Source organism: Sus scrofa, chromosome 8, assembly GCF_000003025.6.
Source record: "Sus scrofa isolate TJ Tabasco breed Duroc chromosome 8, Sscrofa11.1, whole genome shotgun sequence".
NCBI classification, from domain to species: Eukaryota; Metazoa; Chordata; class Mammalia; order Artiodactyla; family Suidae; genus Sus; species Sus scrofa.
This window is the reverse complement of record NC_010450.4, coordinates 135,117,117-135,130,459: the sequence shown is the minus strand read 5'-3', so window position 1 is coordinate 135,130,459 and position 13,343 is coordinate 135,117,117. Positions and strand designations below refer to the sequence as shown.

At 42.8% G+C, this 13,343-nt stretch overlaps 1 protein-coding gene and 1 long non-coding RNA gene across 5 annotated transcripts in view; one reads left to right on the top strand and one right to left on the bottom strand.

The window, feature by feature from the left end:
* LOC102167078 overlaps window positions 22-13,343 on the top strand; it is a 95,260-nt gene continuing 81,938 nt past the window's right edge. For 3 of the 4 annotated variants that reach the window (XR_001304089.2, XR_001304094.2, XR_001304090.2), the window contains exons 1-3: window positions 22-151; window positions 2,043-2,383; window positions 12,902-13,047. This is a non-coding gene — a long non-coding RNA (uncharacterized LOC102167078). Of the gene's footprint in view, window positions 152-2,042; window positions 2,384-4,752; window positions 13,048-13,343 lie in introns of all 4 variants that reach the window. The other variant, XR_002346885.1, reaches the window with a different exon arrangement.
* The window catches only part of HPSE (heparanase), a 38,689-nt gene continuing 34,918 nt past the window's right edge, over window positions 9,573-13,343 (bottom strand). Inside the window, 1 exon segment of the mRNA NM_001146130.2 lies at window positions 9,573-11,133. Coding sequence (NP_001139602.2) covers window positions 10,974-11,133 — 160 coding nt within the window. The 3' untranslated portion in view covers window positions 9,573-10,973.

The following is a 13,343-nucleotide window of genomic DNA, read 5'->3' as shown; positions in this document are numbered from 1 at the left end:
CGCGTCCGCGTCCCCGCAGGCATGCGCGGTGGCGTCCGCCGGCGGGACCGTCCGTGCCTGTCCAGTCCCGGCGGCTGGGTGGCGCGAGCTTTTTGAGTAAGGTGAAGTGGAAATTATCGTGGTCACCTTGCCCTGTGAGGGGGTTCTTCAGGTAAAGAAATTCCTGTCATCAAAATGTGTAATAGAACAAAACCTCCTGCTGAACCCAGTATTCGCAGTCAGGCGTTACATTTGCAAAGCTTGAAAGAGCACGAAGAGGCCAAACCAAGAATGTAAATTAAAACCCTGCTGAGGTGAGGGTCGTTCATTATGCAAGTGAAAATCTTAAATTTGGTAATCATTTCAAAGGGGTTAGTGTAATCCAGAGGCAGCGAGTGTGTGGGATGCCAAGAGACTGCAGCGAGAACATTTGGTTTGAGCTGCATGATCATAGCCAGCTATTGGGCAGCGCGGGGTGCCAGGCACTGTTACAGGCACTGTATATGTATTGTCCCATTTAACCACTTAGTGAGTGACCGTGGTCAAGTTGCTCATTGGAATTCTTATATTCTAGGGAATGGTTTTTTTTTTTTTTTTTTTTTTTTGTATAGAGGCTTTAAGTGGCTTCCTTTGAAACCTGAACAGTGATTCTGTGATATCTTGAGTCTCCAGTGGTGGTGTTAAGGGGGTGGCCCTTAATAAATTTACAAAACTCACAATTTGTTCAATTGAAGACAGATTTCAAGACACTGGGAAATTTTATTACATAATTGTAAAGGAAAAAACACACTTCCTCCTGTGTGTGTTTACTCTCAATACTACAACACTGCTTGACTTGAGACCCCAGATGTATGTGTTTTCCACACATCAAGCAATTCTGCAATACCTGAGTGTCCTATAATTTTACATAGTTCTGGCACTATCCATCTGGAGTTTGCATCAGATTTCTGCAGGTTGCTGGCTCAGTCCTGGAAGACTGCCCCTCCCCCCAAAGTCAAAAGTCCAGGTTGTTACTTCCGCGTCTGACCTACCTCTGTTGGGGAGGAAAAAAGTTTTCCTCTGCCCTTCTAGTTTCTTCTGGCTGGTCTCAAAAATAATTGCAGACAGATTGAGAGGAGAAAGTAAAGTTTCATTACATATGTATAGGGATTCCAAATATGAGAACACTCAAAGGTAAAAATGCATTATATATGGCCTTCTGGACTAAGGAGAAGGGGGAAGGGGTTTGGGACTTCAAAGAGATAGAAGACCATTCACAGAAAGAATGAAAGGAGCAAACGTTTGGTAAACAAATGTTTGCTGGGCTAAACAGAAACAGTAGGACACAGAGAATCTTAACAAATAGATTCTGCTAGGTTTTTCGCCCTGTCTATCAGGGAGGTGGAAAGTTCTAAAGTGTCACACTAGCTCACACTGTACTGTGGTTTTAAATGTTGATAGCTCCTTTCCTGGAACATGTCCTCTTTCTTAAATGTTTTAGGCAGTTGGAGAGGGAAGGAGGTTAAAGCTCTTCCTGACCCATTTGTTTCTTAAAAAACAACCAGCCTAAAATAGAACCCATGCCAAAGAGGCACATTTGAGGGTGACTCTCCCATACACTGGCTCCCATACACTGGCTATAGATGGGAGGTTCCCAAGACCCCTTCTTTAGTTTTGGTGAATGTGCTAGAGGGATTGACAGAACTTAGGAAAACATTGTACTTACCAAATCACCAGTTTATTATAAAAGGTCATAACGCAGGAACAGTCAGATATATACAAATATCCATAATATATATTCCACATACACATATTATATATACATGTATATGTATGCGTATATAGAAGTCAGAAGGGGACTTAAAGCTATAGCAATTCTAGCCTTAATAGAAACTTGACCTGCATAAACTTCTTCCTTCCTTAAAGTAACAGATTGACAGGCAAATTTTTGCAATCAGGTCACTAAACACAGTTTAGGATATTAGCATATTTCATGTGAAAATAAAAGACATGTTTCAAGGAGTCAGAGCAATAGCACCTTGAAGCTTACTTGTGCCAGCTGACGTTGCAACTTACTCTTTCAGCAGTTGGAAAGATGAGCTCACTTCTGAAGACACATAACTGGAAGGCAGTGATGAACAGTAAGCCAGAGACGGCCACTCTTCTGCAGCCAAAGCAAATAGACTCATATCAGATAAGCACTTCAATTAAAGACTTGTATGCTCGCTTTCAGGGAGGTGGAAAGTTCTAAAGTGTCAGCTTTTGCTGATCCAGCCATCTGGCCTGAGCTCTTCCTGCCTATCCTCCCCCACTAATAAAAGTTGTCATAGTTTTCTGGATGGGATCTGCTGCAGAGGGGAAGTCCTTGAAACCCTGATTCAATGGAGGACATTAGAGAGCTTCTGAGGCTTCATTGGATATTAAGGTAAGGGTACTATTTGGGGATATTTGTCTTCATAGGGTATCTTACGTGGCTGGGGGACAGGTAAGATGTTTAGGCCAAAGGTTAGCATGGCTGGAGGGGCCCTGGTGACCATGCAGCCATCCTGCTCCATGTGTTTTGTTAAATTAATTGAAGCAGGCCGTTAGACTGATGGGCTTCTATGCTCTGGTGGCCTAAATAAGCAAACCCAAGTGTAAACCTGTAAATAGCTCGAGGTTAGGAAATCAAAACGGTAAGGATAACCAGTCACAAAGAGCCAACTAGGTTTTAAGCTGTAGCCAATTAAATCATTTCTTTTTCTTTGCTTCCGTACTTTCTTCATATGTCTTTCCCCTGGATCCTATTGGGGGAGTATTAACCACTTTCAGTTTGGTTCTGCGCTGTTTGAATAGATAAATGTTCAAATAAACCCTTAACATTTTTAATATGCCTCAGTTTTCCCCTTTAACAGTTTCATGCCTTTCCATCTGGATTTTCAGACTCAACAAAGCCATCTTAAACTCAAATTCAATAGACACTGCCTTGGCCTTTGGAAAGATGTGTTTCTGTAGGCATAACAAGCACTTAGATTGTCCCCCAAATAGAAATTATCTATGTCACGTGATTCTTAGTTATACTTCTTGGACGCCTCTCAGTGACACACACTGTCCATTCAAGAGAAAGAGTCCACCTGTGAGGGAAAGATCCCATCCTTTCCTTAGCTTTTCATCATTTTAAGATTTAAATGTGGAGTAAGAATGCTGAGTGTTGCCCTATCTCAGATGAAAAGAACTCAGGGGAGACACAGAGAAAACTGGACCTTCCAGAGTAGTCAGCCCTTCTGCTGCAGCTTGATGCAGAAGTACTTGTCCCAGACCTGGTCCTGCAGTTGTCACCATCAGTGGGAGTGCCCTGATCTGGATGGCCTCTTCTAGCTCCCTTGCTGGGCTTGTTACTTGAGAGCAATCATTAGACTTGCCATCAGAGTGTTTTTTGGTGTGTGGTGGGGGAAAGAGCCTCAGAGACAGAATGTTTGGGGCATGAAGATGAAAGCTGAGTTTCTGAGTTTGTTGTTTGTTTGGCCATACTCTCTACTGCAGAAACTTAGACCTGAGAGCAGCGTCTGCCTGCTCTCACTGCCATGGCATTGGGAATTGTAGGCATAGTCCTTCAACTACGTAAAATTGTTCTCTTTCCTTAAACACTGGTGGAGCTTTATTTCTTTTATGAAATTTAAGTTAATTTCCCTCTGTATTATACTAATTTGTATGTTTTTCTCATTTTGATTATATACTCCTTAAAGTCAGAGATTATAAATAATTTAACAAGATATTTATTGAAAGCACTGTTTTTGTTTTTTGGTTTTTTTGTCTTTTTGCCTTTTGTAGGGCCGCTCCCACAGCATATGAAGGTTCCTAGGCTAGGGATCTGATCAGAGCTGTAGCTGCTGGCCTACACCACAGCCACAGCAACCCTAGATCCGAGCCTCATCTGCAACCTACACCACAGCTCAGGGCAACGCTGGATTCTTAACCCACTGAGCAAGGCCAGGGATCGAACCCGCAACCCCATGGTTCCTAGTCGTATTTGTTAACCACTGCGCCACAATGGTAACTCCAAGGCCAACTTTCTTTGTCTTTATACCAAATATATCTCTGTAGCCCAGGAGGCCAGGGCTGTTTACAGGAACACTGAGAAATCCAGGAAGGTTTATTTCCCTAAGCTCAGAACTTTGGGTGTGTTCTTAGACTAGTACCTCTGGCCTCTATCACTCCTAACTTCCTAGGAGTTAACATTTCAAAGAAGATGAGACTTGAAAGCATGGAGACAACTATAAATTGTAAAAGCTATGGGAGTTCCTGTTGTGACTTAGTGGTAACAACCCCGACTAGTATCCGAGAGGACGTGGGTTTGATCCCTGGCCTCACTCAGTGGGTTAAGGATCCGGTGTTGCCGTGAGCTGCAGTGTAGGTCTCAGATGCAGCTCAGATCTGGCATTGCTATGGCTGTGGTGCCAGCCGGCAGCTGCATCTCCAATTCAACCCTTAGCCTGGAACCTCCGTCTGATTGGGTGTGGCCCTGAAAAACAAACAAAAAAGCTGGTCACACATGGGTCTCGCTGGCCCTGGAGAGATTTTATTTACATTCCAAAAACTGTGAGAGTCCTTAATCCTTTCCATTCTGTCCCCAATGAGCAAAGGTTTTTCTCTCTCTTTTCTTGTGATGCAGACTTCAAGGCTTGGGTGCATAGGGCATTTGATCTGGCTTTTGTTGTGCCATGCTAGGAGTAAGAACTGGGGTGTGCAGAACTACCCTTCAGTATTTGCTTTCTAACTGAATAATGATGCTCTGTCTCTGATCTAAACACCCAGGTGTTCACATTCAGGATAGAATTCATAAGGACACCATAGGAGTTCTCCTGTGGTGCAGCTGGTTAAGGATCTGGCACTGTCACTGCAGTGGCTTGGGTCGCTGCTGTCATGCAGGTTCGATCCCTGGCCCAGGAACTTTTACATGCCTCCTCCCCCAAAAAAAGATAAATAAGAAAATTCGACAAAGCGCAAAAGAGACAATGGCCCATTCCTATCGCGATAGGATGATGGTACTTGATTTCACCCAGGAATAATGTGTTGTGAAACAAGACAAGAGGACTCAGATTGACTCATCTATCCATCACGTAAGAACCTCCATCCTCTAAGGCAGACGAACAGAAACGCGAGAAAGCTACAGAGAAGGGGCGGCCAAAGACATATGTGTAAAGAGAGATGGTGTCCTAGGAACCAAGAGAGATTATTTCAAGAAGTGGTCGGTAGTTTCGAATGCTTCTGATAAAGCAAGAATGGAAAAGTCCATGGGACATACTTGAATCTCTGGCAGCATCTGGCACAGTCTCGTTTACATGGTAGGAAACGATGTATTTATTGAGCTGAAGTATAGAGAACAAGAAGGAAGACAGGAACATCTGAACTTTGTTACTAACGCTACTGTTCAGCAGATCATCTGTTCCAAACTGTAGAAATTTAAATCTTTCCCATGACTTCTGAGTGTAGCCTCCACTTGGAACATTTTCTCAGCTTTCCTTAAGCACCGGGAGCATCTTCCCTGTTGTTACATGTTGTTCCAAAAACGACTGTTAATGACTGCAAAATATTCCCTTATTTGGAAGTACCATGATTTATTTAGCCATTCTCTTGGGGATTTAGACAGTTTTTAATGTTTCACTACTATAATAACTTTCCCCCCTAACTATGCTTTTAGGTAACTCTTCAGCCACACTATTTCCTTGGGCTAGATTCCTAAAATAGCATTGCTTATTTCTGTTTTTACTCACTTATATAGTTCATTTTCATAAATGCTGTAAGGATGGCAGAAAAGTTCCAAATGGCATAAGAAAGGCGTGAAGGTAAGTGTTCTAAAAATCGGTAGAGGAGTTCCTGTTGTGGCTTAGCAGTAAGAAACTCAACTAGTATCCATGAGTATGAGGGTTCGATCCCTGGCCTCGCTCAGTGGGTTATGGATCCCGTGTTGTCGTGAGCTGCAGTGTAGGTTGTAGCTGCGGCTCCTATTTGACCCCTAGCCTGAGAACTTCCATGTGTCGTGGGTGCGGCCCTAAAAAGACGGAAAAAAAACATTGGTTGAGAATGAGAGCAGAAGTAAATTTAGTAGAGAATAGAGATGCTGGGAGGACCGGACGGGTATGAACTTCAGATCTGAAGGTGCGGTGATTTATTCTTCACCCAGCACCCAGAGACTAGACTAGCTACATAACTTGTGGGGCTCAGTGGGAAACAGAAACGCAGAGTGCCTTTTCAAAAATTATTACGACTTTCAAAATGGCAATAAGAGAGACATGAAACCAAGGTCCTTCTAAGGAGAAGGTCTTGAGCGACTTCATAGGTCACACCTATGATACTGGCCTTGCCCAGAGGTTATGGGGTCCCCCCAAGTTGCGGGCCAATTAAAATGTACAGGAGGAGTTCCCTTGTGGCACAGCAGGTTAAGGATCTGGCATTGCCACTACAACAGCTTGGGTCACTGCTGTGGTGCAAGTTCGATCCGCAGCCTAGGAATTTCCATGTGCCTTGCGTGCAGCCAAATAAAATAAAATAAAATGTGCAGGAGACTGAGGGAGGTACCCATATATCACTCTTTTAACTTATAGGACAATAGAACAGCACGTAGAGTGGAGCCCCAACATATGGGGTCGCCTCTAGACTTTATTGCCAAAGTGTGTAAGCTCTCAGACAAGGCACTCAACTGCTATAAACTCTTCAAATATTAGCGACTAGATTATCTCTAAAAAACCCTGCAGGTTCTGATCTCTCCATTTGGATTGTGAGTATCTGGGCAAGAGAACTCTGTTTTTTTAAACTTATTACCTGTAGGAACCAGGGTGGTTAATTTTTTTTTCTTCTTTTTCCAGCCGTACCTATGGCTTATGGAGGTTCCCAGGCTAGGGGTCATATTGTAGCTGTAGTTACTGGCCTCTCCCACAGCCACAGCAACGCCAGATTCGAGCCTCATCTGCGACCTGTGCCACAGCTTGCAGCAACACTGGATTTTTAACCCACTGAGTGAGGCCAGGGGTGGAACCCAAATCTTCTGGGATACTAGTCAGGCTCTTAACCCACTGAGCCACCATGGGAACTCCAGAGGGTAGTTAATTTTATGTGTAGACTTGGCTGAGTCATGGTGCCCAGATATTTGGTTAAATATCATTCTGGGCGTTTTCATGAGGGTATTTTTGGATGATGTTAACGTTTAAAACAGTGGACTTTGGGAGCTCCTGATCAGTGGTCACGAACCTGACTAGGTTTCTGGAGAGACCTGCCTCATACAGGAACATAGCACCTAGGAGATGGTGAATAAATCCATTCATTCCACACATGTTTTTCTAAATGATGAATCAACCAAACATTTCACTCCATGTACACCATTTATTATACAGAGATACATTTTAAAGGAATTTTCCATTCATCATAATATCAATCTTCAGGACGAATTTTCTCTATTATGTAGTTCATTGATTTTTTTATTCTTTTTTTTCTTTTGTTTTTAAAGTTCTTATTTCATCTGATTTTAGAGTTGAGTCATAGAGGTGTTTTAGATTTTTAAAAAGTATCATTTGACTTCCAAAATGGATGTTAAATTTGTAAAAGGGACTTTGGAATTTAAATAATAGAATCAATGACTCTAATGCTTCAGGCCTTAAAAAGATTTTATATGAAGTTCATGTACTTTATGGGAATTGTAATTGGCAATAAAGTGACTATAAAATGGTAGCTGCTAAGAAATACGAGACTAATAAGAGTAACATTAGGAGAAGCATCCATACGCTTCCTGATGTTGCTGGGGGAACTGAGCTCTCATTGCCTTACTGCAGCAAGCTCAGCAGCAAACGTCAATATTGGTTTTTCCTTCTGCTCCGTCTCCTGATCTCTCATGCCTGCTTCCTGGGATCGTCTCCCAAATAAACTACGAGACCCCTCGTCCTTGTCTGATTGGATTCCTAGCCTGGGAGCCTTCCCGTGCCATGGATATGGCCATAAAACACACACACACACAAAAGGCTTATCAACCATGAGGTGTTTCAGTAGGTTGATGAGACACATCAAAAGTTTTAAAAAAGAAACTGAAAGTGAGTGCGATTACAGAGCTGACAAGGCTTGAACACACAAATTTCACGGCAGAACTTGAGAATCCTCATTGTCATAGAGACGAAGTGAGCCGCAAGGGCCAAAATAAAGGACAGAAATCATTTTGAGGCAGTATAACAAGTTGCAGAAAATAAATGTATTTGATCAAGTCAAGTGGAAGCATGCAGGCTCCAAAAGTCTCCCTGGCGTGACAGGCAAGAAGCTTCCTCTAGAAAAAGTTGGAGAACAGCTTAATAATAATGCACTCAATGGTCAGTCCTAGGCAGCCTTCCTTCGCACAACTGCCCAGCGCTAGTAAGAGCCCTCTGGTGATAGTTTTAAAAAGAGTTTTTGAAGCTAGACCATACCTTTTCAGGTTTGAAACATTACTACATTTTTCTGTACATTTAAAGTTAAAATATCTAAGCTCGCTTCAAATGGGAATGTTCTTCCCTGTCCTTAAGGAAACATCTGAAAGGCTCCTCTGTGCCAGGCCACACGCTAAGGGATACACAACTTCTTTCTTAAAACCATAGAGTCAAGTTAGAAAGATATATAGACGCAATTAAGATGCATCCTAAGTGCCACAGCAAATGTTCAAACTGCTATAGGAGCAAAGAAATATGACTAAAGCTACTGGAATGATAGAGGAGGCACTGAAACTGCTGTCCGAGCTGCATCTTAACACATGAAAGTTTGCCACAGAGAGGCGAGTTAGATGAATACTGCAGATGGAGAGCAGAAGGAGCAGCACCAGAGGTACAGGAGCAAAAGGTGAAAGAGGCTGTATGTCCAGATTTCTCCACCAGAGTGTGGGGCGGACAGCAGAATTCTTGGGGAAGGTTCACAAGAGCTGAGGCTGGAGAAGGTAGGTGCCAGGTTATGGAAAACTTGACATGCTGTGGGAAAGGGAGAGCCATTTAGGAGTTTTAAGCAGAGTCACAGGTGACAATTACGGGATCACTGTCATAAGACAGTGAGAAATTAGGCTTTGAATTTATCAAGTGGCAGGGGACGGGTAAGAAACAGGCAGGACTGAGCTATGATCTCGATTGAATCTACATGATGAGGGAGGGAATCGCATTTGTGTCTGATGACCTCTTTTCTTCAAGGTCAGCTCTTGGTGTGGGGGAGGCTGGAAGGTCAGAGAAAGGTAGGAGGTGTAAACAAAGTGGTGAAGGGAAAAAGGGACCCGTAGGCTTAAACTTTATGACGAGAAAATCACCCAAGAAGTTCCCGTTGTGGCTTAGTGGTAACGAGCCCAACTGGTATCCATGAGGACGAGGGCTTGATCCCTGGCCTTGCTTAGTGGGTTAAGGATCGATTGTCGCTGTGAGCTGTGGTGTAGATCGCAGACGAGGCTCAGATCCCATGTGGCTATGGCTGTGGTGTAGGCCAGAAGTTGTAGCTCTGATTCAACCCCTAGCTAGGGAACTTCCACATGCCACAGGTGTGGCCCTAAAAAGCAAAATAATAATAATAATAATAACAATAGAAGACATGGTTGTTGCAATCAGGCCTTTTAAAAGTTAAAAAAAGAAAACATGCAATATTGAGGTTGCAAAGATTTATTTCAAATGTGAAAATACAAAAACCACTTACATATAAAACTTAAGGATTTTAAAACATCCAAACCTTGTGCCAACTTTAGCTCCTTATAAATGTGCTTACATTTAATTGAGACAATTAGTTAGAGTGGGCATAAATATAAAGAGAATTATACTTCCGAGAATGAAGACATCAGAGAAAAGAATACATTCTGTTACTGATAAAAGCACAGAGCTGTGGTGGTCGGTGTCACAGACTTCCCGACACCCTCTCCATCCAAAAGAGTACTAGGAGACAATTGTAGGAATCTCACGAGGTTGGCAGGGATTGTGGAGAGTGGCCGTGCAACCCATTCCTGGCCAAGAAGACCTGAGGAGGCGGAGGAGAGTTTGGTGAGAAACCCTCGAGGAGGGTCCTCAAGGCCCGTGAAGGAGAGAGGAAGAAGGCTGCGCGGCTTTCCCTGTGCTGCCAGGTCTGGATGGGCCCGTGGAACAGCCATCGTGCCGCCAGCTGGAGAACAGAGCCACCACTAAAGGCAGCAGAGCAGAAGGATGAAGAAACCCGACTCCTTGGTGACATCCTGGGCTGTGGAGCTCACGCTACCGGGACTTCTCAATATGTGGGATTGTAACTATCTTGTGCTTTAAGCCATTGGAATCAGGGTTTTCTGTTACAGCCAACTAAAGCAAGAATTGAAGGTAGATTAAACATTAACAGGTGGTTGTAATGCATTGAATTAAATTTTCTCTGGGTAAGTCCGTTTCACTTACAGTCGTTTTTTATTTCATTTGAGGTTTCCATAGTCCCCTCCCTCTGAACTGTCATTAATCGCTCTTCTTTATACTATCACATTACCCGTCTTCCTCTCGCATAGTGTCACTGACTAAGACAAACAGAACAGAGGGACGAAAAGTAGCAGCTGAATTTAATAGCTGTTAAGCTGCAAAGAGAAGTGTCTGTCTTTTAGAGATGATTTGAAGGTTGTGGTAGTGAACTTTTTCTGACAGCAGCCCATAGCGACAGCATATGGAGGAAAGAATGGGACGATCTTCCAAGAATTGTCTTTTTAAAAATAGAAACAACTAAGCACTTTCTTAAAATGAATAATATACCCTTTACTTACTTGCCTCCTGGCTGTATGTGGGAGCACTTATAATGCATTTTTAATAATCTCAAATAAAAATAGTACATGCAAAGTCCAAGCTAGTGTTTGACACTGGGTACTGTCACTAACAGTGGTCTACTTAGAACAAAATACTCTGCTGAATCTAGCACTCAGCGTCCCAGCGGCTCTAAAGCTCCAGCCAGTTGATCTGTTCTGCATCTGCTCGTGTTCCTACAGCTTGAGTTTTGCTTTGGTCTTTCATCGATACGTGTGAAATCTCTGGGCTCGTCGATGTCTTTCGTAGTTAAATGCAAGCAGCAACTTTGGCATTTCTTATCACAAAAAAACCATAGGAGAAAGGTGGCAGGCCCAGTGCACTTCCTGGCCGGAGGGGTTTTTCTGTCAAAGCTGGCAAGGTTTGGTCATTCACCATCTTCAGTGTCTGACCATTAAGCTGGACAGATCTGCAAAGGGGAAGGATACATCCAAGTTAGCCGAGTTGTATGTCTTTCACCTGCTCTATAAAAGTCATGAGATCTTTTTAAGACCAAAAATATTTTCTGTGGCAGCCTTTCTGATATAACTTGTATTTCATTGCTGTAGCACGAGTTTGACCTAGCAGATCATTAAGCCACCCTGGTAGAGTTGAGTAGTTGTGACAGAAGCCATATGGCCTGCAAAGCCTGAAATATTTACTCTCTGGCCCTTTACAGAAAATGCAGCACACACTAAGCAAGATGTTGGAGACATAAAAAGGATTCGAATAACGTATTTCTGGGTTGGTGGCTTTTGGTGATGGACAGTAAGGAATTAAAAAACATTTTTTTTGTGGCATGCGAAAGTTTCCAGGCCAGGGATTGACCCCAAACCACAGCAATGACCCAAGGCACAGCGGTGACCCTAGGGTGGGCCCTGAATGGCCTAGGCCACCAGGGGACTCCAGAAACATTTTATATAAAGCAAACAAACATATAGAATGCAATGCGGATTTCATTAATGTAACATAAAAATACAGTCAATGAAATTTCCTATTTGTAACTGTGTCCATACACCCTCCACTCCTCTTCCCTTAGAAGGCATGCATTCATTTTCCTGTTGTCATTAAACTCTTTTGGTAGAATGTGTATTGCTGTGGTGAAACAAAAATGATTTTGTTTAGCTAAACCATATGTTTTCTTTGCATTTCACTGTTGGAATTTAAATTCAATACTGAATGAAAGAATGGAAAAAAGTTAAGGACAAGCGTTATTTCTTATGCATATTTATTTTTATTTAAATCATATTAATCTATGCTCACAGCATCAAATCTCATATAAATAAGAGTTCATAAAGAACAGCTTTAGGGGAGTTCCCGTTGTGGCTCAGTGGTTAACAAATCTGACTAGGAACCATGAGGTTACAGGTTTGATCCCTGGCCTCGCTCAGTGGGTTAAGGATCCGGTGTTGCTGTGAGCTGTGGTGTATGTCAAAGACGCAGCTCAGATCCCGAGTTGCTGTGGCTGTGGTGGAGGCCAGCAGCTACAGCTCCGATTCGACCCGTAGCCTGGGAACCTCCATATGCTGAGGGAGAACCCTAGAAAATGCAAAAAGACAAAAAACAAAACAAAACAAAACAAAAAACAGCTTTAGGGAATTCCCTGGTGGCCTAGCAGTTTGCTGTAGCAGAGGGAACAGCAGATATAAGGCATGGCTGTGAGGTAAAATTATATGATGCTTAACAACTGCAGCTGTGGGGTTTGTGTGTAGCTGGAAGGGTAGGGCAGTGGGAGATGCATGCTAAAGGCATTTCTCTGTCTCACTGACCCGATTGGGATACCTTAATTTGTGCCCAGAGGCACATACTTTCTTAATTTGGGGGTTTACATGTCCTGGTCAGTTTTTCATTCTGTACAACCATAGGAATGAGGCTACTGGCATATATCATGCCAAAGTAATTACTGAAGGAGTTCCCTGGTGGCTTAGCAGGTTGAGGATCCAGTGTTGTCACTGCTGTGGCTCAAGTCCGGGTGGAGGTTTGATTACTGGCCCAGGAACTTCTGCATGCTGTGGGAGTGGCCCCCCACCCCAAACGCAAAGCTTTAGTCTGCCTTTAGTTCTACTGATAGTTACTTCCATAATTCTAAATGATCCTTATATCTCTCTTTTTTTTAAGGTTCAACTGTAAAGTTGTAATTTGGAAATAAAGGTAGATTACATAGGAACAGGTTACATTGCATAATTCTTCCATTACAGTGCCTTCCCCAGACGGGAGAAAACAAACTCCACAGGCCTAAGAGTCTTCGAAAGTCATGGTTCTACTGCACAGCAGAGTGAGCATTCAGCTTGCAGGCCCAGCATCTTCTGTGTCAAGATACATGGAAGAGAAGCAGCCAGAGGAGGTAGGAAGTTTAGGAAAGTGGTACTGATGAGAGTGGTACTGCTGGTACCAGGATGCATGGAAGAACTGATGCTTATTATCTCTTTTATCTTTTTCTTTAAAAAAAAAAAAAGATTTCTTAAAAAAAGATTTATATCGTGAAATTTTTATAATATGAAAACAAGTTTTTGTTGTTGGAAATTTGGATTAATTAATGTCAAGAGTTTATTTGTCATGTGTGTAACACATGTACTCTGCAGAACACTTATAACAGTGCCTTGCATACAGTAAGCAGTGTAAAATATTATCTGTCATCAT